The sequence below is a fragment of the Gymnoscopelus braueri genome (assembly GCF_963280865.1).
Source record: "Gymnoscopelus braueri genome assembly, chromosome: 6".
Lineage (NCBI taxonomy): Eukaryota > Metazoa > Chordata > Actinopteri > Myctophiformes > Myctophidae > Gymnoscopelus > Gymnoscopelus braueri.
The window spans coordinates 15,898,002-15,923,657 of NC_137607.1; the positions used below are offsets into that span (position 1 = coordinate 15,898,002).

At 41.1% G+C, this 25,656-nt stretch overlaps 1 protein-coding gene across 2 annotated transcripts in view; it reads right to left on the reverse strand.

The window, feature by feature from the left end:
* Nucleotides 1–25,656, reverse strand: part of LOC308087599 (formin-binding protein 1-like) — a 66,927-nt gene that overhangs the window by 27,376 nt on the left and 13,895 nt on the right. For both annotated transcript variants that reach the window (XM_080431567.1, XM_080431566.1), the window contains exons 2-3: nt 3,885–4,000; nt 2,746–2,796 (exon numbers count right to left, since the gene is read on the reverse strand). In XM_080431567.1, the coding sequence (XP_080287693.1) occupies nt 2,746–2,796; nt 3,885–4,000 (167 nt within the window). The remainder of the gene's footprint in view (nt 1–2,745; nt 2,797–3,884; nt 4,001–25,656) is intronic.

Genomic DNA, 25,656 nt, shown 5'->3' on the forward strand with positions numbered 1-25,656 from the left:
CGTAATTTACGCATCCTACCTGGGTCGCGTTTTTTTTCCCCCATTCAGAATTCCCATAGACGTGTTTAATATCGCGGCATATGAGAACTGTGTTCCAAAAATAAACACATGATCCTGGGCGGTTTGACTCTTATGATATGAAGCATCAACTGACGGTGAGAAAACGCTAATGTTAGTTACTGCCGCCGAATTAATAACATTTTCGCCAGAAAGACATTATCAAATATGAGTGACTGACTATCGTAAACGATACAGTCACCTCCCTGACAACAGCTGTGTGTGTGTGTGTGTGTGTGTGTGTGTGTGTGTGTGTGTGTGTGTGTGTGTGTGTGTGTGTGTGTGTGTGTGTGTGTGTGTGTGTGTGTGTGTGTGTGTGTGTGTGTGTGTGTGTGTGTGTGTGTGTGTGTGTGTGTGTGTGTGTGTGTGTGTGCGTGCGTGCGTGCGTGCGTGCGTGTGTGTGTGTGTGCGTGTGTGTGTGTGAGATCGAGATAAATAGAGAAAGAGAGAGCTGTTCTTCACTTCCTTCACTATGACCACAGCTCTCGTACATTCCCTTCCATTGCCAATTAGTTAAGCAGACGGGTCGGGTTGGCCAATCACGGACTCATACTGGTAAAGCAAAGCTTCACCATTCCGTGAAACCGATGGGTCGGTTTGGCCAATCAGGGAAGCCCCAAACACACAGAGATTCGGTGCGTCCTCCGCAGACCTCCAGAATTGAAAGGGAATTGTATGCAAAAACCGAAGTGAACACAAATTAAAATAAATAGAATAACCCAAAGACAGTAGCACACTCAGATTAAAACACCCACTGCCTTTAAAGGTAGGGTAAGTGATTTGCTTTGTTTAAAATAAGTGTTAAATAGCTCTATATTCTGATAGTACTCATTGCTATAGAGTGTTTGTTCGGTAAAAGGAGTCTCCTTGTTTCTCCACCTCTTTATAAAACAGAAAATGCATTTTCGTTTCAGTTTCATTTCCAATTTTATCCAATCAGGATAGAGAACTCAATCAGGATACAGATTAAACAAGTGAAATTGGAAGTGATGACACTAAGAAATGAGCAGGCAAAATTGGAACACTATACAAATTAAGCTTAAAAATGGGTACTTTCTCCTGATTGGCTGAGATTTTGACACCTACCGGAAAATGTATTTTCTGTTTATTAAAGAGCTGGAGAGACGGGGAGACTCCTGTTACTGAACAAACACTCTATAGCAATGATTACTATCAGAATATAGTGCTTTAACCTTTTAACAAAATACTTTTTGTTTTAACCAAAAAATATCACTTACCCTACCTTTAAAGCACCGACTGTAACTATGGACAGTACGAGTTCTAAAACGTATGGAAGGACTATCTGCTTCAAAGTGCTTTGTCTCTTTTAGGGCCATTTTGAGCCCTTGCAGCCTCTCTCTAACATTCAAGCACCTACCGGGTGTGACGTCAATTAAAAAAGTCTGTGAGGGTTCAGCGCTTTAGGCTTCAGGGAGGACATTGGAATTGGGCCATGAGAAGCTGTGTGTGTGACAGACACAGTGTGGAACAGGAATGCAGCGAGGCGATACAACCAACTGAGAGAGTGGCGTGTGGGTTTTTGGAGTGGATTTTCAGGAATATACTCACTGGGGCCTGGCCCGGGCGCAGAGACAACATTAAGGACCCGTTCTCTCCCCACGACTACGGTGTTATTGTTACATTTTAGTTTGGCGTTGAAACCGGCAGACGGCGGAACGTCGCATCATACACCAGCAGAATGGTCCTGACGCAGTGCAACCAAGGTGACAGTATAGAGTCATGGGAAGATGGTAGGTGCTTATGCCTTATATATATATATCAGTGGTTTTCAACCCTTTTCATATCAAGGTCCGTTATTTATTCGGCATTTGAGTCACGGACTCTCACGACCGAAAACTTAGAATATTTTGTTATCGTTGGATACGATTTATACATGCTGTATTGATGTGGTACCAATAGGAGAGATAACAGGCAAACGCTGATAAAAATAACAATTATTTAATTAACTCATATAGTGCCAATGACGTCTTTTGACGGCCGTTTTCAGTGTGCCATTAGTGCCAATGACGTCTTTTACGTCACCTTTTTTTTTTCTTTTTAATCTCAAAGGAACTAGGAGAAAACGATTTTCAAAAAGTTAATTCTCCATCCACTTCAATGTTAAAATGTAAACGGAGAATTTTTTTTCTCCGTTTGACCCAAAATGCCTTTGGCATATGGATCAACAAGCTTGAAATAAGCCTGGCAGTGAATGAGTTAAGTAATGCTGATGTTTAACAATAATTTAACTCATGAGAGCGTAAAATGTAACGCTCTCAAGAGTTAACTTAAAGATCTATAAGGGTCCATTTGGTTACCAACTCTCCATCATATAGCTGGGGACCACCTGGAACCCCCTCAAGTACCACCCCGGACCACTGGTTGAGAACCACTGCCTTAATATCCTATTTGTGTGTGAGGAAAAGCCTAACTTAATGTTTCTGTGTAAACGGACGCTAGAGTAGGAATGATAAGTTAAGCTGCTGGTTGTATCATAAATAAATGTTCAAGTCAATTACATAACACCAGCAGAAGACCCTAGACATAACAAGAGTCGACTTATTAAATAAACCTGGCTTCTGGATTGACCCGCTGTGACACTATCCTACTACTAAATTGGGCTTAACGTAGGACTGGTCAGTGAAACCACTGTGTAAGGTAGTGGTACGGTGAATGTACTGTACTCACCTTGGCTCCTCATCTTTAGAGCGCTTTGGACAATACTTCTTTACCAGGTTCCTGAGAGAGAGACACAGAGAGAGACAGAGATAGAGAGAGAGAGAGAGAGATGCAGAAAGGCAAGCAGGTTAAAATGTAGTGTTGGACAAAATGGGTGGAAAGCAAGTGAAAAAAAAATGATAGACAGGCAGGAAGATAAGAAAAGCCATTTTAAAGCAAGGATTGATATGATGCGAGTGCATTATTGAAGATGAATTAAATATTTAACCATCAAAGTCTCTGTCTTTTCCATCCCCTGAGGCTCTGAGCAACAACACTGGCAAAGCAGGATGCAAATGATACAGCCTTACTAGAAAGCATGAGTGTGTGCGTGTCTACCGGCGCTTATTCAACACTAATAACACACACACACACACACACACACACTTAACCCATTAAGACCGGGAACGCATCTGTGTCATCTTAGATTTCTTTGGCTATTCAAAAATAGCAGATATACAAGCTCATAGCGCGGCACTCGGTGCCGCGCTATGAGCTTGTATATCTGCTATTTTTGAAAAATCGTGAAAATGTTTTTTTTCCGAAAAACTGTTAGGATTTAGAACATTTTTAGAAGCGGCCTCAGGTCTTAATGGGTTAAGACTTGTGGGAGTTGAATCTTTGATGGTTGTTCAGACGTGCAGTAGCACTGTACTGTACATCGTACTCTGCAGGGATTTCCTTTGATATCAAACACAAAAACAATAACCCCCTGCAGTGGAGCATTCTACTACTGCACTGTAGCACTACTGCCTTTGTGCGCAGATTGTGTGCTTCATGAATGGAGTGTGTGTGTGTGTGTGTGTGTGTGTGTGTGTGTGTGTGTGTGTGTGTGTGTGTGTGTGTGTGTGTGTGTGTGTGTGTGTGTGTGTGTGTGTGTGTGTGTGTGTGCGCGTGCTATACTAGGGGTTACATTGTTTATTGTGCTGAGCAGGTTCAATGTGTACAGAACAGAGTTGTTGAGTTCAAAAGATGAAGACAACAATTTTGCCAGCAGCACGACTTTAGGTTGTGTGTGTGTGTGTGTGTGTGTGTGTGTGTGTGTGTGTGTGTGTGTGTGTGTGTGTGTGTGTGTGTGTGTGTGTGTGTGTGTGTGTGTGTGTGCCTACCGTAGCTGCTTGGCATAGTACTGCTCTATCTCCAGTCTCTCCTTGACAAACTTTGCGTAGCGCTCCAGAAAATCTATCCCCCACTGAGTGTGTTTGTCCAGATTATCAAACTGGTCCTGGAGCGGAGAGGAAGAGAAAAGGAAGGATGAGGGAGACGAAGGGGGAGGGGCGGGCAGAGTGGGAGAGAGAGAAAAGATGGAGATAAAAGTTAGTACTTTAAAGTTAGGGACATGGACTCTAAAATCATCTGTTTTTCCATTTTTTTGTCATTTTCATGCTTTATTCAGAGAGAGACAGTGAAGAGACAGACAGGAAATGCGGGGCGAGAGCAGGGGAGTGACATAAAGCTAATGGTCCGGTCGGTCTGCCACGAAGCAGGTCGTCCCTAAAATCCTCTGTAAACCCATTCAGTGAATGATCCAAGCACCACTGAAGAAGAGTACACCCAGAGATCACGTGATCACAACAAAGAAATCTAGGCATCTTCCATGTTAAAGGATTTATAAAAGTACATTTTTGTTGTTAGTTGTTTTCTAAGTGTTTTTTAAAAAAACAGGCCACATTGAAACGGCCTGGAATCGCGGCCATATTTCACGATTTTTCAACGGTACAATAAAATCGCCGTTTTCGCTGGCAAGGGGACCCAGAGACGATGTTTTAACTCTGGCAGTGAATGAGCTAATGGATTAATTTAGAGAGGGTACAAATACTGTACAAATACATTTGTACACTGGGTCACAGAGTTACAAATGTATAGATTAGCACTGAGGATGTCTCTGTGACGTGTGTACTGTACTACTAGACTATGTTGGACGAAATTGATTCAATTCCTGACTGTAAATCAAGGAGTCCCAGTGGGATCTTATCCACTGTGGTCTCTTCTTCAAGAGTGAATTTGGGGGGCAGATGTCCCACGACTTGCCCAAAAAGTGACCTTTGACAGTGAACTCCCTGGTCAAATCTTCAATGTTCATTTAACTCTAACTGCAAAAATGTTTATTACACTCTTGAGTTAACAACACTGAGGTTTTTACTGTGATAATTGGTCTATGGTGACTGAAGTCTGATGTCTGAAAGGCAAGCGTACACAAGCCTCAGTTCCCAGGTGTAAACCCTAGCAGAGGCAATGCAGAGAGGCAGGCAAACATGCTGACTAACAGGTCTCTCTCTCTCTCTCTCTCTGATCAGTGTAATTAAAACCCAGGTTCAGCTGAGTGGACACAAACGTAAAGATAAAATGGATGTACTACTTCTGCCAGTGACTTGACAAGTGTGGCATTTCCTCTCTGACACACACACACACACACACACACACACACACACACACACACACACACACACACACACACACACACACACACACACACACACACACACAGTTAAGTGACGCGGAGAGATTTTTCAACTTAAGATATTCGCACATGCAGAATATTTATAAAAAGCATGGGACAAGCGGACAAAGAAAATGTATTTGTGATGTACAGTATATTTGTTTTGGGGTATTAACCAAATATTCTCTTTTTTTACTTGTGCAGTTTCTGTTTCCAGGAAGTGAATGTGATATCGTTATTTATGTTTTTGGTGTCCTATAATCCCGTAAGGGATGGGTCTTACGACAAGACACGAAAAAAAATCATAAATCCCCCACACACACACACACACACACACACACACACACACACACACACACACACACACACACACACACACACACACACACACACACACACACACACACACACACACACACACACACACACACACACACACACACACACACACACCTCTCTTTCCACATTCTCGTCTGTTCCTCTCCATCATATTTTTAGGCATATTGCAGTCTCATCCGAGGCTAAATGAAATGAGTCCAACAGCAGAATAATGTACGCTCGTCGCTTAACCATGTACAGTATCATGTTTGTGAGAAGCAGGAGTGCAAGGAACGGGACAACGGTAACCAGTTACCAGTAACCAGAGAATAGAATAAGTGAAAAGAAAACCAGTCCTTCATTCCCAGAACAGTTTCATCATCAACATTAAGTATACAAATGATAAAAGGCAAAGCACACAAAAAAAGGCCTATACTTTCCACAACTCTCTCTTTGCAGAGAGTATTTTCCTATTAATTTTCCTCTTGTTTATCCGTGTGGCAGGTGTTATAATCAGTAATGTTGCTTTATCTGATCGTTAACAAGATAACTTAGAACAGATGGGCCGATTTTTGTGAAACTTTAACCCTTTACAACCGGGAACGCATCTGTGTAACCACTTTAACCATTATTTTATACTTTGGCTATTCAAAAATAGCAGATATACAATATCTACATATATTGTAGATCTGCTATTTTTGAAAAATCGTGAATGTTTTGCAAATCTTTGAATATATGTATTTTTTAAAGCGAACATTTTTATTTTTTAACTCAAATCTTTGCTTCTGGGGGGGGGGTCCCTCGAACAATATATTTTGAGATGGGGGTCCGCGGCCAAATACAGATCATTTTGGGTGTCCTCCACATGGAAAAGTTGGAGCACCACTGATATAGCAACATAGGCCTACTGTTAGGATTTAGAAAACATTTTTAGATAACGTATTTGGCCGCGGACCCCCATCTCAAAATGTTTCAGAAGCAAAGATTTGCCAAAAATAGCAGATCTACAAGCTCTGTAGTAGCAGATTTTGCCAAAAATAGCAGATCTACAAGCTCGTAGTGCGGCACTCGGTGCCGCGCTACGAGCTTGTAGATCTGCTATTTTGGGAAAAATTGTATATCTGTTATTTTTTAATAGCCAAAGAAATATTAAAATGACACGGATGCGAATCCGGATTGAATGGGTTGAAGGAATAATCAACAATAGGCTGACCCGGAATGGGCCAAAGAGGTAAAAAAGAAAAAGGCCAAGATCACAGTCAAACGCTGAAGAAGAGATGTTGTGGGAAGGGTTTGTTGCACCCCCAGGGTTTAATTATTTCATAAATCTGGGCAGGATCTCAAAAGACAGTCACAGAACATAAATGTTTTAGTGGATGCTGCCATTCAATGGCTGTTATTCTAAAATGTTTCACATTATTTACTACTTCATTCTTTATTAGCTATTTCTATGTTTGATTCTTTTCATCTATGGCTTTAGATCAGGGGTCTTAAATGTCTTTCAGGCCAAGGACCCCCTAGCTGAGAGAGAGATGAAGCAGGGACCCCCCTCTATATTGTATAAAATTGTGTTTCAGATAACACTTTTTTTTTTTACTTGGTCTGCTGTTTTTTCCCTCTACGCCTATTGACTCTTTGCCAAAAAAATAGCCGATCTACAAGCTCTGTGAGCTTGTAGATCGGCTATTTTTGGCAAAAGTTCTCCTCAGAAAAGGGATGCTAGGGTTAAAGTGGTTAATGTAAAAAAAATTATAATCATGTCACACAAATATTTGGCGGACCCCGTATAGTAGCTCTGAGGACCCCCCTAGGGGTCCCGGACCCCCTGTTGAAGACCCCTGCTTTAGATGATTGCCGCAAGGTAATGATCGACCGCAATCCAATGAATGTATGTATTCCACCAACCTGACGTCTATACCTCCCGTTTCTCAGGTCATGGTGTGGGTTGTTTATCTCTAGGGCAGATATGCTGGTAGCAGCAATAGCTCTACTACTCAACTGGAAAAACACCATCTTTTACAGCCCCTTGCACACCAGCCCCCCTACCACACAGTAACCACCACGCTGTGTGTACAATACCTAGTGTGAGTGTAATATTTATTTATTCTCTATGTTGCGTTTACAGAAAGTAATTCAAAATCTAATTTTAGGGACTTTTGATAAAAATACACAAGAAATTATGTGAAAAGGTGTGAAAAACGTATTTTTCATGGTTGGGTTAGGCTACAATAATGTAAAAGATGCACATGCTACTGTCTTTGTTTATTTCTGAAGACCAGTTTATGGGCCAATGCAACGCTGTTATTGTAACTTGGATGTAATTGTAACTTGGATGGTCATTTGATGGTCATTTGATGAAAATATTCAAATAATCTTTATTAATAGAAATATAGTAATCAAATTTCATTTTGGTCACTTTTACACATCCCTAGAGTGCATGCTAGCGAACATGTGCATGTTTGTAAAAAAGATCATTTTGGGTACTGCACATAAGGAGCAATGGCATTTAGGGTTAGAATTTGATTGATTGCAAGATGTATTTAGCCTTTAGGGTTCAGTCAGATAATAAATGCAATCAACACAAAGTCCTCAGATGTATAATTTTGTGAGAATTGTACATGATTCGACTGTATACTGCATGCTCACAATAGATAGACCACACCAGGAGAGAGACGCATGATTAGAAACATTTGTGAAAACATAAAAATAATGTTTGGGACTGATTAGGGAGAAATACATATCACGGTTGTTTTGGTAAGGTTTTTTTTTTTGCCTTTATTATTACTCACCAATTTTAGGAAAAAGATGCTGAAACTTTATATGCGAGGCCCCATTTCAAGTGCAAGGAAAAGAAGGATCACATATATTAGCCTAGTTCTGTCCTGGGGTCAGCCATCTTAACCCGTTCAATCCAGGAGCACAGCCGTGTCATTTTAAGATGTCTTTGGCTATTCAAAAATAGCAGATCTACAAGCTCATAGCGCGGCACCGAGTGCCGCGCTATGAGCTTGTAGATCTGCTATTTTAGAAAAATCGTGATAATTTGTGCAAATCTTTGAATACATATTTTTTAAGTGAACATTTGTAGCTGTTAAATGTTTCAACAAATGACTATTGTTGCTAATATCAGTGGTTCTCAAACCTTTTCCTGTCAAGGACCACCCAAAATATGTTGTTTCAAGGACCGCCCCCCCCCACACACACACACACACACACACACACACAGAAGCAAAGATTTGAGTTAAAATGTAGTTTCAAAGAAATATATATGTATAAAGATTAGCCCAAATGTTCAAGATTTTTCAAAAATAGCCCAAAGTATAAAATAATGGTTTAAGTGGTTACACAGTACATGCGTTCCCGTATTGAATGGGTTAAAACAAGAAGCAGTAGTAATATCAGCCTGTAAGGCCCAGATTGTGGCAGACAGGGAGAGCAAGAGAAACGTGAGATGATTGCCTCCTTGACCGTGTATCCGGCGATCATATTCTTCAAACACAAAGACAGCAAGCAGAGAGCAGGCTCTCTTAAAAAGGCATCACAGAGCAGACCAAATTATTTAAACTTCCTTGTAAATGGTGCACCGCATTTATAATATAGAACCTTTATCCAAAGCACTTTACAACGTGCATCACATTCACCCGGTCACACACACACCGACGGCGGAGGAAACCTCGCAAAGGCACCAACCTGCTCATGGGGAGCAGCCAGAGGTTCAGTGTCTCTTGCTCAAAGACCCGGGAACCTTCCGCTTCCCAAGCGGCCGCTCTAACTCCTGAGTAGTGTTGATTTTGACAGCAAATTTTTATTTAGTTTTAGTCATAGTCTTTTGAATAAAATTCCATTTAGTCATATTTTAGTCATATGAAATGTTTTACTGTTAGGCTAGTTTTAGTCGACTAAATATCATAAGATTTTAGTCGACTAAATCTAGTTGATTTAGTCGACTAAAATGTGTTTTGGCGGTGCCTTGATGGGGTCGTAATGGCTGATTGTACACTTGGTTGCATGCTGAAAATAGCCGATCTACAAGCTCACAAGCTTAATGTAGATCTGCTATTTTCAGAGCGCAACCAAACATACTTGTCTTGGTTCTACTGGATCTCTTCTCTAGTTAGTCCCTCCCTAACATGTTAGCTTAGTTTTTATTTGTTGACGAAATTGTCAGCATATTTAGTCTTAGTTTTAGTCATCATAGCTTAGTTTTTATTTCGTTTTTATTTAGTTTACGTCAGTGAAAAAAGGTAGTTGACGAACATTTTTCGTCATAGTTTTAGTCGACGAAATCAACACTACTCCTGAGCCACTGCCGCCCCCAGTTGTATACTATGTACTCATACTGTACTACTAGTAACTGGTGTACTGACCATGGTATTACTGTGCTTTGACTGACCAGCCAAGTGGCCTGACCCGGAACCACATGGATAATCTGTGTGGTATTGTCAAGAGAGAAGATGAGAGACACTCAGACTCAACCACACAGATGAGCTTAAGGCGCCGCTATCAAAGCAAACCACGGGCTTCCATATCACCTCAGCGGTACCACACAGGCTGATCACCTCCAATGCCACGCCCCATTGATGAAGTCGTTAGTTCAAAAGTAGCCCAGAGTCAGACCAAGTACTGAGTGAATAAATTAACATACTTTTCAGATGGTCGACTTTTCTGTATTATGAATCCTTCTTTTGAGTGGTTCCATGTAATATTCTAATATTTTGAGATATGGATTTTTGATTAGCATGAGCTGTATGCCATAATCATCAAGAGTAAAACAAAAATATTTCACCTTATGCGCAGTGAATCTAGAATATATCAAAGTTTCACTTTTTGAATTTTATTACAGAAGAAAATGAACTTTTCCACAATATTATATTTTTTCTTTAGAAGGATCTGTATGTAGACATGAGTATGATAAACAAGCATGTCATTTACTAATAGACCTGCGCTTCGGCTTGACCATTTTGGACTGACAAGACACAGTGGCTTATAGTAGATGTTTACAAACAAACTTTTATGGTAACCAATAGCCACTGAGGTTATCGGTTCCTGTCTATCTCTTATGTCTGTTTCGTCTCAGAAAAGCAGGAAGCGCCATAACGCGATAGATCAATATTGGACGGTGCATTGAAAATTATTTTGTCTTCTCTCCTCGTGTGTACAGTATGTGACCGTGTGTGTGTCAGTGGTTAAGTTGGGCCTCTTGTCTCTGTAGTGGTGTGTCTCTTCATGAATTAATAAGGGAGCACTATGAGCTCATCATCCTGTGTAGCTACTGGCTGAATGCAGTCAGATTGGCTCACTGGGGAGATGACAGCATATTACTGAGCATAGCTTAGCTCTCAGCTTGTGGGATTGTAGGATATAGTGGTGGAGGAGGATTATGACAGCATCGCTGACGGGAGACCGCTGAGCTGAGAGCCACAGTCTGGCTCACGATGAACCCACAGCTCCATATCTGCACCTTTAACCATACCTACACGACAATATACACAGTAACATCCAGATTGTTCCTTTAATCCATTAAGACTGGGAACGCATCTGTGTCATTTTAAGATTTATTTCGCTATTTAAAAAAAGAATAATTGTGCAAATCATTGAATATATATGTTTTAAAGCGAAAATGTTTTACTCCGATCTGTGCTTCTGGGGGTCCCTGGAACGATATATTTTGAGATGGGGGGCCGCGGCCAAATACATATCATTTTGGGGGTCCTTGACATGGAAAAGTTGGAGCACCTGCACCACTGATACACCACTGAGCAACATACTGTTAGGATTTAGAAAACATTTTTAGATATGTATTTGGCCCGCGGACCCCCATCTCAAAATGTTTTGTTCCAGGGACCAACCCCAGAAGCAAAATTTCAAAAATAGCAGATCTACAAGCTCATAGCGCGGCACCAGCTTGTAGATCTGCTATTTTTGAATAGCCAAAGACATCTAAAAAATTTCACATATGCGTTTCCGGATTGAATGGGTTAAAAAGAGTTAAAAAGAGGCTGCGTCGTAGTCACACAACAGAGCTAATGCTCAAAGTTGTGTGTGTGTGTGTGTGTGTGTGTGTGTGTGTGTGTGTGTGTGTGTGTGTGTGTGTGCGCGCACTGGGTTCAGTGGCAACTCCCTTTTGAAGGGAGTGTGTTTATGTTGTGTTGTCGGAATGTGTGAGCAACGGAGTAGGTGTAGGGAGGGGGTTGTGTGTCGTTGTGTTGTGTCCATGTGTCCAGCAGTTATGCCGGTTTATTGTTTCTTTAGACGGTATATTTTAGTTGTGTAGTATATTTGTTAAACTCATTATTTTGTTCATATTATTTGGTCGTTGGTTGCTTCAATAGCCTCATTTTTATTGTCCCCTAGCCTAGACTATCTCAGAGATGTAACGTGATAATATTCCAACTTGAAAATTCAAACGTCTTATTTTGGTCAGCTGTTGCAACTTGCCCTCGTTGTCTCCAACCTATTACACAAGGATTAATAACCATACACACACATAACTCATTTCATCATCAATCCAGTGAGGCTCACAGTGGAACAATAAAATCACAGAAAGAACCATTTGATCAAAGACAAGCACAAAGTAGAAAGGCCTTACAAATATTAAGACCTGGAACGCATCTGTGTCATTTTTAGATTTGAGCTAAAAAGCATTATTTTACACTTTGGCTATTCAAAAATAGCAGATCTACAAGCTCATAGCGCGGCACTCGGTGCCGCGCTACGAGCTTGTAGATCTGCTATTTTTGAAAAATCGTGAAAATGTGTGCAAATCTTTGAATATATTATTTTAAAGCAAACATTTTTAACTCAAATCTTTGCTTCTGGGGGTCCCTGGAACAAAATATTTTGAGGTGGGGGGTCCTTGGCATATCATTTTGGGGGTCCTTGACATGAAAACGTTTGAGCACCACTATATAGAAACATACGTTTTTCAGAATACTGTTGGGATTTAGGAGACATGTAGAATCGGCTTCAGGTCTTAATGGGTTAAAAATGTCTTATTCCAAAATCGTCATAATAAATTGTGAATAATACTCATGATTACAATATTCAGCTAAAATAATTGTGGTTATCATTTTTGTCAGTTATACTGCCCTAACCCATACCCTTTTTACACTCTGAAGAGTTAGCCTGAATGACCACTGCTTTTGCTGTGTAGGGGAAAAAATAGACTATGTTAACGTGACGTGTTATCAGTACACGCCACGTTATCATCACCACAACATCCTGTTTTCATGATAATCACAGGAAGTGAATGTGAACAATAACAGGGAGAGCCTCACATGGTTGGGAGCTCCTCGCGAACTCCAAAAACAACTTTTAAAAAGAAAGGAAACAGTGGAGCCATCGGACAGAAAGGGAAAGTGGGACAGGAGGACTATTGAAACAGCATGTACACACAAGGATCTGACTTCTTGTATCCGTCCTGTGATTCTGAACTGCTGTGCTGCCATGACAACAGCATTTCCCCTGTGGGATCAATAAAGGTCTCTATCTATCCATCTATCTAATACACGCTCACAAGCCCCAGAGTGTGCAGAGGGTGTTCTGAGCCTATCCATGCGTTTTTAACCCATTAAGACCGGGAACGCTTCTGTGTCATTTATTTTAGATTTATTTGGCTATTAAAAAATAGCAGATCTACAAGCTCATAGCGCGGCACCGAGTGCCGCGCTATGAGCTTGTAGATCTGCAATTTTTCTTTTTTATCGTGAACATTTTGAATCTTTGAATATATATATATTTTAAAGCAAACATTTTAACTCTTTTTTAAACTCATTTAAATCTTTGCTTCTGGGCTTTCTACAAATCTTTTTTTTAAACTTATTTTTCATGTCAAGGACCCCCAAATTATATGTATTTGGCCGCGAACACCCTATCTCAAAATATTTTGTTCCAGGGACCCCCCAGAAGCAAAGATTTAAGTTAAAAATGTTCGCTTTAAAAAATATATATATAAAATATATATATATTCAATGATTTGCACACATTTTCACGATAAATAAAATAAATAGCAGATCTACAAGGTCATAGCGCGGCACTCGGTGCCGCGCTATGAGCTTGTATATCTGCTATTTTTTAATAGCCTAAGAAATCTGAAAATGACACACAGATGCGTTCCCGGTCTCAATGGGTTAAGCGTTGATCTATATCTGGGTTTTCCTTTGGGATCTTAATCTCAAGTCATTTAACAGTCAGTCAAAATCAAAAGGCAGGTCGTAACTTTGCCAAGCCGTGATATTATTACCGTAAAAGGTTCAGTTTGGGCCGAACAACAAACACAGATGTTGCGTAGTAACGCCACATCAAAGGTCATCATAAAAAATATATAATTGTATTACGTTGCAGCAATTTCTGGGAAAAACACCAGAGTTAAGACATTAATGACAACTAAATAATCTTAAAAGATCACGTTGGCTCCTCACACACTGAAAATGTTGCTATAATATCAGTGGTTCTCAAACTTTTTCATGTCACGGACCACCCAAAATGATATGTATTTGGCAGTGGACCCCCATCTGAAAATATTTTGTTCCAGGGACCCCCAGAAGCAAAGATTTGAGTTACAAATGTATATATATATTCAAAGATTTGCACACATTTTCACGACTTTTTCTTTCCAAAAAATAGCAGGCGCTATGAGCTTGTAGATCTGCTATTTTTGAATAGCCAAAACAAAATCTTAAAATGACACGGATGCGTTCCCGGTCTTAATGGGTTAAGTGTGGATAGGATACCTACCACAAGCCCATGTGGGGGTTAAAGGGAAAAAGTGAGTGAGTATCCTGCCCTGATCCGAGACACAAAAATGGGTCACAAGTTGTGTTCCCACATTACAAGGATGCTAGTTCCTTTTAATGAGCCCCCAAGTCTGAGGGTGAGACAATAAAATCGTCATTTGGCTCCCAGAACTGGGAGAGCGTGGAATTGTTTTGTCTTTCTGCACACTCTAACCTAAACCGACCAATCGGACGACAGGGACGATCTTCCAGAGCCAATCGGAGCGGCCAGACACAACCCTAGAGCTCCTAGCTGTGCATTCCGTGGGGGACGGCAAGGTTAATTAGCATAGAAACCTCAACTAGGACAAAAGGCTCATTACGCTATGGCATTCCAGAGCATCACGCACGTATGCACACACACACACACACACATACATACATACATTACACACAGTTAGGGATGGGGTGGGAAATGTCAACTTGTCTGTGCAACACTGGCATCACTCTGAAGACCACCAGACTATGCCTGGAATAAGCCTATTGTGTGTGTGTGTGTGTGTGTGTGTGTGTGCGTGCATCTTATGTTTATGTACAGAGAAGAAGACAACAACCCGTCTCTGTGATGCTTAAGCCATGAGTTTCAACAGACCAATCAGTGTAGCTAGTGGGCGGTAAGAGCCAATAGAATAACATAGTGCTGTTCATTAGTACATTTTGCTGATCGATCCAGGTGCTTATCGATAATACTACCATCGATTCTTTTTTGATCTCCATTCCTCCCAATTCATTAGTAAGTAAGCACTGTATGTGTTCCCTTTTCATGCCAAGTTCAATGAATTAGAGCACAGGATTTGTTTGGGTTAAATTGTTCTGGGGATTTGTTTCGTTTTTTTCATCAAATGACTATCATAGGTTACAATAATAGCATTGCATTGGCCTATTTACAGATTTTTCCCCCCCGATTTTTGGGCGGTGAAACCGCCCCTATAAGTGAGATTTGGAAAAATGTACTAACTCCTGCGCTGTGATCTGGGCCCAGGAAATTAGTAGAATTATCCTGCGCTGTGATTGGCCAATCACAGTCTATTCAGGACTGTGATTGGCCAGTGTCACATGACACATGTGCATAGCCCTATATAAGCAACCATAACTTGAAAAAAACCAAATATTTGTTTTTTTCAAGTTATGAAAGAGTGTTTCAATAAATGTATTTATCTTTTGTACATCATTGGTTGACTCCATTCAGTATTGTGGTTAGCTAGGAAGACACCGCCCACTTCACACAGGGTGTGATTTTTATCCTACAAACGATTATTCGAATATTCGATTATTCGGACCCATCCCTACTTAAATACACATCATATAGTATAAGTATGTCTAAGTATAAGCCCTGCGCTGTGATCTGGGCCCAGGAAATTAGTAGAATTATCCTGCGCTGTGATTGGCCAATCACAGTCTATTCAGGACTGTGATTGGCCAGTGTCACATGACACATGTGCATAGCCCTATATAAGCAACCATAACTTGAAAAAAACCAAATATTTGTTTTTTTCAAGTTATGGTTTTGTCCATCATAAAGAGTGTTTCAATAAATGTATTTATCTTTTGTACATCATTGGTTGACTCCATTCAGTATTGTGGTTAGCTAGGAAGACACCGCCCACTTCACACAGGGTGTGATTTTTATCCTACAAACGATTATTCGAATATTCGATTATTCGGACCCATCCCTACTTAAATACACATCATATAGTATAAGTATGTCTAAGTATAAGCCAAGCCCCCAGAACCCAGTGGTTGCATTGAAGCGAAATGGACATGCTGGCCATTCGTAGGTACTGCAGCTTAAACGGACGGGGCCACTGCACAATGTACGAGCGAAAACTGTTTCGACCAATGGGCTCGACTCACGAGCTTGCGCACAAGCTTGCGCACGGGGCCGCGCACCTCTGTGACGTAAAACGCGTCACTTCTGTGACGCAGAACGTATCACAGTGGCCCCAAATAGGCTACGCCCATCACACTTTCCAACCCGGAAGAAGGGGTGAATTTGCTTCATGCGCTGGGTGAGCAACTCAATGCAAGTGGATGGGAGGGGATTTCGGGTGCCCTCTCTATTATTTTTAACTCTATGGTATAAGCTCATATAGGTGTTAGGGCTGTCAACTTTCCTCAGAAATGATATTCGAATATTGGTCTTAAAAAATGGCAGATATTCGAATATTATTATTATTATAAAAAAATAAAAATAAAAAAATCCAAAAATATATATATTTTTCCATTTCTGCACTTTCTGTAGCCCATGCTACACCTAAAACAAGTCATAATTCACTCCCTATTCTCTCCCTTTCAGAGGAGTGTCTCTGTAGATCACTGTTCCTGTGTACTATGACTGAAAAGCTGCTGTCCTCGTTACAGTGACTGATGCCTGCATGAGACAATAAAGCAAGGCTCCTCAAGTCTGTGGTGCTTATTATACAGTAGTTAGTATATCACTGACTATATACCCTGCCTGCTGAACTCTATAGGCAGCCCACCTACTTGCTTTACTTGCATTCCTAACAGATGAAGAGGAAATTAAACGGAATGGAATGTCAAAGAAATGGGGACCGGGAAGTCATTTTAGATTTCAACCACTTTAACCATTATTTTGTACTTTGGCTATTCAAAAATAGCAGATATACATGCTCATAGATCTACTATTTTTGAAAATGTATGCAAATCTTTGAAGACATTTTTTTGTAACTCAAATCTTTGCTTCTGGGAGTCCCTGGAACAACATATTTAACAAATGTTTGCTTAAAAAATATATATATAGATTTGCACAAAATCTTAACGATTTTTCAAAAATAGCAGATCTTGTATATCTGCTTTTTTTGAATAGCCAAAGAAATCTAAAATGACACAGATGCGTTCCCGGATTGAATGGGTTAATGGCAGTTTTTTCATTGACGTAAAACAACGTTTTTCTTTTTCTTGCATTTCATCAAGTTGTGTGTGGGGTCTATATGGAAAGGATTCTGCTGTGTATATTGAATGTATACCATACCTGAGCAATATCCACAAATTGGGGTAGGAGTTAACAACAACACTGGCACCCCCCGTGCCAGTGGCCTAGTGGTTAAGGCACATACCACATATAGGCTCTAATGCAGCCTGACAGCGAGTCGTGGGTTTGATTCCCAACCTCGACAGCCTTTTCTGCGTGTTACTCCCCGTCTCTCTCCCTGTTTCCTATCACTGTACTATCCAATAGAAGGCAGAAAAGCCCCCAAAAAATAACCAGAAAACCCAGACCTGGTGGTTGGGAGATATACTGTACTGACAATGTAGCCCCTTGCAGCAAAGGCAACCTGGGGGCCTGCTATGTGAATGTGAGGGTGTGTAATGTGAGATGCTGGGGCACACACACTCACAGACAGGAGGAAGGAAGCAGTGGGCTTTCATCTCCAGTAAACCACTGGAGGACTCTATTTTTATCTGTACTCAAGTCAGTAGAGATAATACAACCAACTGCTTACTGCACACGTTTTCAAAGTGGGGGGCTTTGGCTCAGGAGTTTTTTTTTTTTTTTCACATTTTGCAATAGATATTTAACCCATTAAGACCTGAGAGACCGATTAAAAAAAAAAAAAATCTGAAACGCTTCTGAAGTCTTCTGTTGCAATAATATCAGTGGTTACTGGTTATCAAACTTTTCCATGTGAAGAACCCCCGAAATGATATGTATTTGGCTGCGGGACCCCCCCCCCCCCCCCATCTCAAAATATTTTGTTCCAGGGACCCCCAGAAGCAAAGATTCAAGTAAAAAAGGTTCCCTTTAAAAAAATATACATTCGTAGATTTGCACACATATTCAGGATTTTTTGAAAAATAGCAGATCTACAAGCTCGTAGCGTGGCACTCGGTGCCGCGCTACGAGCTTGTAGATCTGCTATTTTTGAATAGCCAAAGTGTAAAATAATGGTTATAGCTAAAAATCAAAAAATAACACAGATGCATTCCTGAATTTAATGGGTTAAGTCTGGGACCAAATTAAAAGGTAAGAAATAAATAAATAAAATATGACGGGATATTTTGGGATCCTCATCCTTGGCATAGAAACGTTTGCGTGAACCCCTTTAAAAGAAGCTATTCTATGGCAGCAGTGCTAAAAACACACACGAAAGCAATTAAAAGGGACGGTCTGATTCAAATCATAGACCAAAATGAATGGACAGAATGAATCAGAGAATGACCACTGTGTGAGTCACAGTGAGGCCGCTTTAGAAATAACACAAGGTTACTTTAAAGGGTGATTTTATACTTAGTCGCACACCAGTGTCGCGCACCGAAAATAGCCGATTTACAAACTGACCAGGTTTCTAGTTGAACGAACCATTCATCTAAGTGCATACCGTAAGGTCCCAATCGTCTAATGAGATCTTATGGTCGACAGTTCTTCTCCTCAAGGCCCACACAAATATGCTTTTTTTTTTTTTTTTACAACTATTCATTTATATTGTTGCTTTATTTTCTCTGAACTATACCGCACCAGAAACGCTGATTGTGTGGACACAGCCAGACACGTTGCAGCAATGTACCCGCGACGCTGAGGTGATGCTTCCAGTGTTCTGAGCCTTAAGGCAACTCTCCACCAAACAGACTACTTCAGACTGCAACAGACTGGTAGTCTGTTGGCAAGATTTGGCATTTAGTTCAGCACAAGCAGTCGGCACACATTGTCGGTACACATTGTTGTGCTAATGCGTTAGAGCTGGCAGGCTGGCCTGCCAGTGTTGCCAGGTCGGCTTATTATACTTTGGGCTTGTTTTCCTGTAAAGTCGCTTGTAAATATTCATAGTTGCTGGTTGCTTTTGTTTGGGCTTGTTTCTGAAGTGTAGTTGCTTATTAGGGCATGCTTTCAAGATTTTTTTTGAAAATAGCTGATATAATAGGGCTCAAGTGGTGAAACTGGTCGCTTCTTCTGGGCTTGTTTTCGTAGACCTGGTCGCTTGTTTCACTCACAGAATCTGGCAACACCGAAGCCAGCTCGGACCAAACCTTTACTCTTTACTGGCTCTACCAGTCGGCCAAAAGTCTGAAAATGCTCGGTTTCTCATCGCCGGGTCGATAGAGGTCCGGACGTGACGGAACGAAGCTGTCCGACAACAAGTCGTCGGCAGCAGACGCTTTCCAACGCCTCCCGCCGTCGAGCCGGGACTAAAATCGGTGCGGTGGAGAGCTGCCTTTATCTTCCCTAGTGATAATACAGCAGCTGACCAATCAGCGCATCCGTGAAGTGAATCAGCTGTCACCGCAAACTAGGGATGTGCGCTGTGACTAATTTCACTGATGGTTTAACCATTTTTATTCTTTTTTTTAAAGATATTTTTGGGGTTCTTTCTGCAAGGTAACAGGAGAGAGAGACACAGGGAGTGACACGCAGCAAAGGTCAAAACCAATGCACGACTCACTGTCAGGCTGCATTAGAGCCTACATGTGGCATGCGGCTTAACCGCTAGGCCATCGGCACGCAGGTTAAACAATGTTTTAGTAAACCGACCAAGTTCTCTTAACATGATGTCATTCACAAACCGAGTGACTGCCGGTTAAACTTTAACCCGTCGGCCAGTATTAGCCAACAACGGCACAAAGATGGCACAGCTTACTATTGACCTAGAAAACAATGGAACCAATTCAACAGCAAAGAACTGTATCGATACAGTTGAGAGGAAGAAGACGCAGATAGAGAAAGAGATGGAGACGGAGAGAGAGAGAGAGAGAGGGGGAGAAGAACATGTGTGCGTCATGTGCTGGAGATAAACATCATGGATGACACAGACTTAATCATCTGACCTCTGTTACCACAATAAACACACTGTTAATGCGGCCCGTGGACGCGGCAACACGCACACAAACATATGCGGACATGCACACACATACCGTACTGTACGCAGATACATATGTGCAGCACACAACAGGAAATGACTATTCATACTGTAGGCCCAAACTGTTTAACCCATTAAGACCGGGAACGCATCTGTGTAACCACTTCAACCATTATTTCATACTTGTCGCTATTCAAAAATAACAGATATACAAGCTCATAGCCATCTGCTATTTTTGAAAAATCGTGAACATTTGTGCAAATCTTTGAAAATATTTTTTAAGCAAAATTTTTTAACTCAAATCTTTGTTTCTGGGGGGTCCCTGGAACAACATATTTTGAGATGGGGGTCCGCGGCCAAATACATATAATTTTGGGGGTCCTTGACATGAAAAAGGTTTGAAAACCACTGATATAGCAACGTACGTTTTTTGTTTGTTTAACTGTTAGGATTTAGAAGACATTTGTAGAATCCCCCAGAAGCAAAGATTTGAGTTACAAATGTTCGCTTTAAGAAATACCTATTCAGAGATTTGCACACATTTTCAGGATTTTTCAAAAATAGCAGATCTACAAGCTCGTAGTGCGGCACTCGGTGCCGCGCTATGAGCTTGTATATCTGCTATTTTTGAATAGCCCAAAGAGATCTAAAAATGACAGATGCGTCCCCCGGATTGAATGGGTTAATAATGGCGAGGGAGAACAGCAGAGAATTCAGCCACGGACCATTACTATGGGATCATTGGGGACAAATGGCTCAGAGATATAATCCAATTTATCTCCACTTGGGATATCAATGCCCTTTAATAATGTGTGAAATAGGCAGATAAGTCAAGTAGCTTAGATCTGGCATGTCGCACCGTGGTTATTAGTATTGACTTTTAGTGAAGCACAATATCAAATTACTTTCTCCACAAGGCTATATATATGGATAGGCTAACGCTAATAGCAGGGGTTCGACTTCAGACGTTAAGTGCTGCATCAGGTGCCAGGTGAAATACAGCATTTCCAATCCCCAACCCGTCTTCCTATCCAGCCCAGATGAGGCCCTGAATCCATGGAAAACACAATGGGAAACGGTAAATAGACAATTATGTTTTGGTTTTTGGTCTCTTATGTTTTGGTTTGTGATCAACGCAGATTTCCCACAGAGTTTGCCACTGCCTCTCTTGGTACTGTAAAACCAGTCCATGCCTGTGTAAACCTCTTCCTGGATATACAGTGGAAAATACACACACACACACCTGGGCACACCTCTCTCTCTGGGGTTAGCTGGTCAGGTTTCATAGCAACCTGATCTCCTCTATTGTCTTGTTCCCCCGGCTGCCTCACATACGCTCACCCTGACTGACTGGTTAGACAAGAGAGAGAGAGAGAGACAGACAGAGAGACAGAGACAGAGACAGAGACAGAGAGAGAGAGAGAGAGAGAGATGCTAGAATAAAGTTGGAGAGATTTGATATATCTATCTTGGAGATAATTGATATTTAATCTTCTACAAATAATCCAGCTACTGTATGATCGTGCCCTGGCAAGCACAGGGTAACGCAACACTTTATTCCATAAAGCAAACATCTACGGATACAAGAGTTCAGCCGTTTTCAGTGGTAGTAGTAATGTCTACACACTACTTCAGTATCTGGCGTCATGGGCAAAAATTGCGTCATGAGGTATTTGCGAATGATTGCATAATTCTATACCAGCTGATCTTCAGTATGTTAGCCATCTTTGCTGTGATGAAGCTATGGAGGGCATCTTTTACATGTAGCAGTGGTTCTCAACCTGTGGGTCGGGACCCCCAGGGGGGTCCCCACGTGATTTTGAGGGGGTCCCCAGGTGACAGTGGAGTGACAATTTAAGGACTTTTTTTAAGACCTTTTTAATACCTCAAAATGAAAGAAAGGAAAAAGACCATTATTGTGACAAAAGTAATCAATAAAACAAATTGTGAAAACAGCAGATCTACAAGCTCACAACGCCTCGCGTTGCGAGGCGTTGTGAGCTTGTAGATCGGCTGTTTTCACAATATTTATCTGTGGATGACGAAAATGTAATGCCTCAACTCCTACGGACTGAAAAGGTTGAGATCCACTGACATATAGCAACCCGCCCAAACCTTTTATCTCTGGAGAGAGACTGAGGCAGGAAGATCTTTCATCTATTTTCGTTGAAACGTCCACACTTTCCAGGAAAGCTACTACCCTTTAGTGTGTGTGTGCTAGCCCTGGTCAGTTTGACTGGCCAAGTGGCTGGCCATCATGTTTTGGTTCAACTAAACCGCTTTTATAAACAGTCTCTCTGCCGTCAAAGTAGCCCAGCTGCAGAGTGCAGCAAATCAACCCAAATACTTCTCCGTCTCCCAAAAGATCAACAGCCAACACAAAATGACCAGCTGGGGCACTTTTTTTTTTCTTCTTGGGTCAGGGCAGAAGGTTGTCATATGATTGTCCATGGTAGCCTGTGCGAAGACATAATGCCAAACTGAACAAAGCATTACTGTGCTTGTCAATTTGCTTCAAACTTTGGTTTGGTTCGTATTAATCCAGGTAGGCTATTAATAAAGGCTTTTTAAAGATATGATGAATCAGAGAGCATTGGATTTTTGTTTTGTCTACTATTACTACAGTACCATCTAGGGATGGCCAACCAGTAACCGTTACCAGTTAACCGTTAAGAAATTGGCAACCGGTTAACACTAACGGCTAATGGCAAACCGTAAAAAAAAAAAAAACATTTTATTTTGAAGGGCCAAGTCTACACCACTATACTAACACTAGTAAACACAAAATTAAGAGTACGAGGAGTGTAATGTGAAATCAGCCGTCTTATTGACACAGAGTATATCCGACAGACACACAGCAAACAACCTGGCAGCTAAACTAAATGATGCGGTGGAGTCTTGGGGACTCCACCGCATCGACGCGTTGTGAGCTTGTAGATCGGCTATTTTCAAAATGGGAACACATTTCCTTGACGGTTAATGATTAATCAATCTGTAAGGCCTAACGGTAACCGGATAAGAAAATGTGCAGATTTTTTGTGTGTGAGTGTGCGAGTGTGTGTGTGTGGGGTGTGTGTGTGTGTGTGTGTGTGTGTGTGTGTGTGTGTGTGTGTGTGTGTGTGTGTGTGTGTGTGTGTGTGTGTGTGTGTATATATTTCTTTGCTCCATTAGCAGCGTGGCTATGAGGATAACCATGTCAGTCTGTCGGTCGGAACATTTCTCAAAAACTGCTGCCATGATGACATTCTGCGCCGTTTCATGAACCCAAGACAATGGCCCCTACTGTTTGGTGATGGTGACCCCCATGGCCTTTCTTCTAGCGCAAACATGAGGTCAACATGTATTTCACTTGCATACAATTTAATGAAAAATACTGCCTTAGATTGCCACGGAATTCACTGTGCATTTATCTTCAGGCCCCCCAGAGGATGAGCCCTACTGATTTTTTGGTTACCCAATAATATCCCATCCAGTTTCCTCTAGTGCCAGCATTATAGGCCACAATTTCCACTTGCACACACGATCTCTCCAAAATCTATCTGGAGGAAGAACCAAAACATTTGGTTCTAGTATTCTCAGAATTTGCCACTTTAACCCAAGACCGGGAATGCATCCGTGTCATTTTAAGATGTCTTTGGCTATTCAAAAATAGCAGATATACAAGCTCATAGCGCGGCACCGAGTGCCGCGCTATGAGCTTGTAGATCTGCTATTTTTGAAAAATCGTGAACAAATATTTGTTATAACTTTTTTCAAAAAACTGTTTGGATTTAGATTTTTTTTTTGAATCGGCCTCAGGTCTTAATGGGTTAAACCTGGCCTACTTTTTTATTTAACCTTTATTTAACCAGTAAAAAACACGTTGAGACACAGTCTCTTTTTCAAGTGTGAACTGGCCAAGATACAGCGTTAAAATTACACAGTCTAAGCTTAACATACCAATACAAAAACAAACAACAAAATAGTCATCCAAGATACATCACAAATACATAAAATAACTCCCAATGCTACACTTTATACAATAAAAAAACAATAAAAATAAATAAAAAAACAAACAAAAACTTTGGGCATGTCATTATAGGCAAGAATTTTCAAAAGGTTTCCAAAAACAAGCAGATCTAAAAGCTCACAACACATCACGATGAGACACGTGTGTGAGCGTATAGATCGCCTATTTTCGCCTTGCGACACAGTCGTACGACAAAGTATAAAGTAGGGCATAAGTGGTTGAATTAACACTCAACATTTTACAGTTCCATCCTTTCCCTTTGACTTCTTTGACAACAGACGCTGTGTATTGACCAAGATTAGATCTCCACAAGACTGGTAGGACCAGAAGGGTTGTCTTTGGGCTCGGCCAGTCTTGTCTATGACCGAGTGACCAATTGTGTGTCTCTGTCTCTCAAAGGTGAGATTAATTCATGACTTGAGGTTCACACAAGGTCACACAAAGCACACCAACATACTACATGGTGCAGACCAGCTTGAATCATGCTAGTGAAAAAGTCGATATACTGAGCGTGTTCTATTTACGTCTGGCTAGTCTTGTCAAATCTCATCTTATGCCAACACTGTCTGATCCATGCATAAACAGCTGGAAGGCAAGTCTTCACAGTCAGTCACACCCACCCACCCACGTAACACACCAAGGCAAGCATGCACACGCACACACAGAGTCACACACACACACAGAGGAAGAGGGAACCAGTATTGTCTGTGTGTGATCCTGGGGCGAGGCAATGGTTTGCTTCATAGCCACACACACACATTAGCACAATCAGTTTCAGTGGTTATCCACTATTTGCCTCACCATTTCCTGAATGAGGGAGAGTATGAGTAGTATTACATGAGCGAATGTGTGGTGTGTGTGTGTGTGTGTGTGTGTGTGTGTGTGTGTGTGTGTGTGTGTGTGTGTGTGTGTGTGTGTGTGTGTGTGTGTGTGTGTGTGTGTGTGTGTGGGGGTGTGTGTGTGTGTGTGTGTGTGTGTGGTCTAGTGACACAGCTTGTTGTACTGTCAAACAGGTCTACTACAGTCATCATTACATCCTGCTCTCTCATGTTTAACAAGCACGTAGACACACATTTTTAGCATAGCTAAATGCCTCAATATCCCCAATGTATCACCAGCTCAATAAGGTTCCATGAATCAGAGTCAGAGTTTAGAATGTGGCCTTATAGCTATAAAGTAGTTTGTGTGTAGCTGAGTCTTCAGCCCAATACCAGCAAGTGATTGTGATTGTGGTAGGCTAGTACACACAGTATAATAATAATTCTGTGGAATATCCCTTTATAGAGGAATGGGATTTTCCTTACGTTATTAATCATTTATAAAGTGGTTTAAATATATATACTGTATTTTTTTTGCGAATTCTCTTCATTACAACAATTCATTTCCTTTAGATATTTAATATTTCCTGTGGAATTAGAATAACTTTAATAATGAAAATATTTTCCTTATTTTCAGTGGAATTCCCCCTTTATAGAATCTCTTTTATAGCTGGATGGAATCTCCCAGTATTTAGTGGAAAAAAACGTC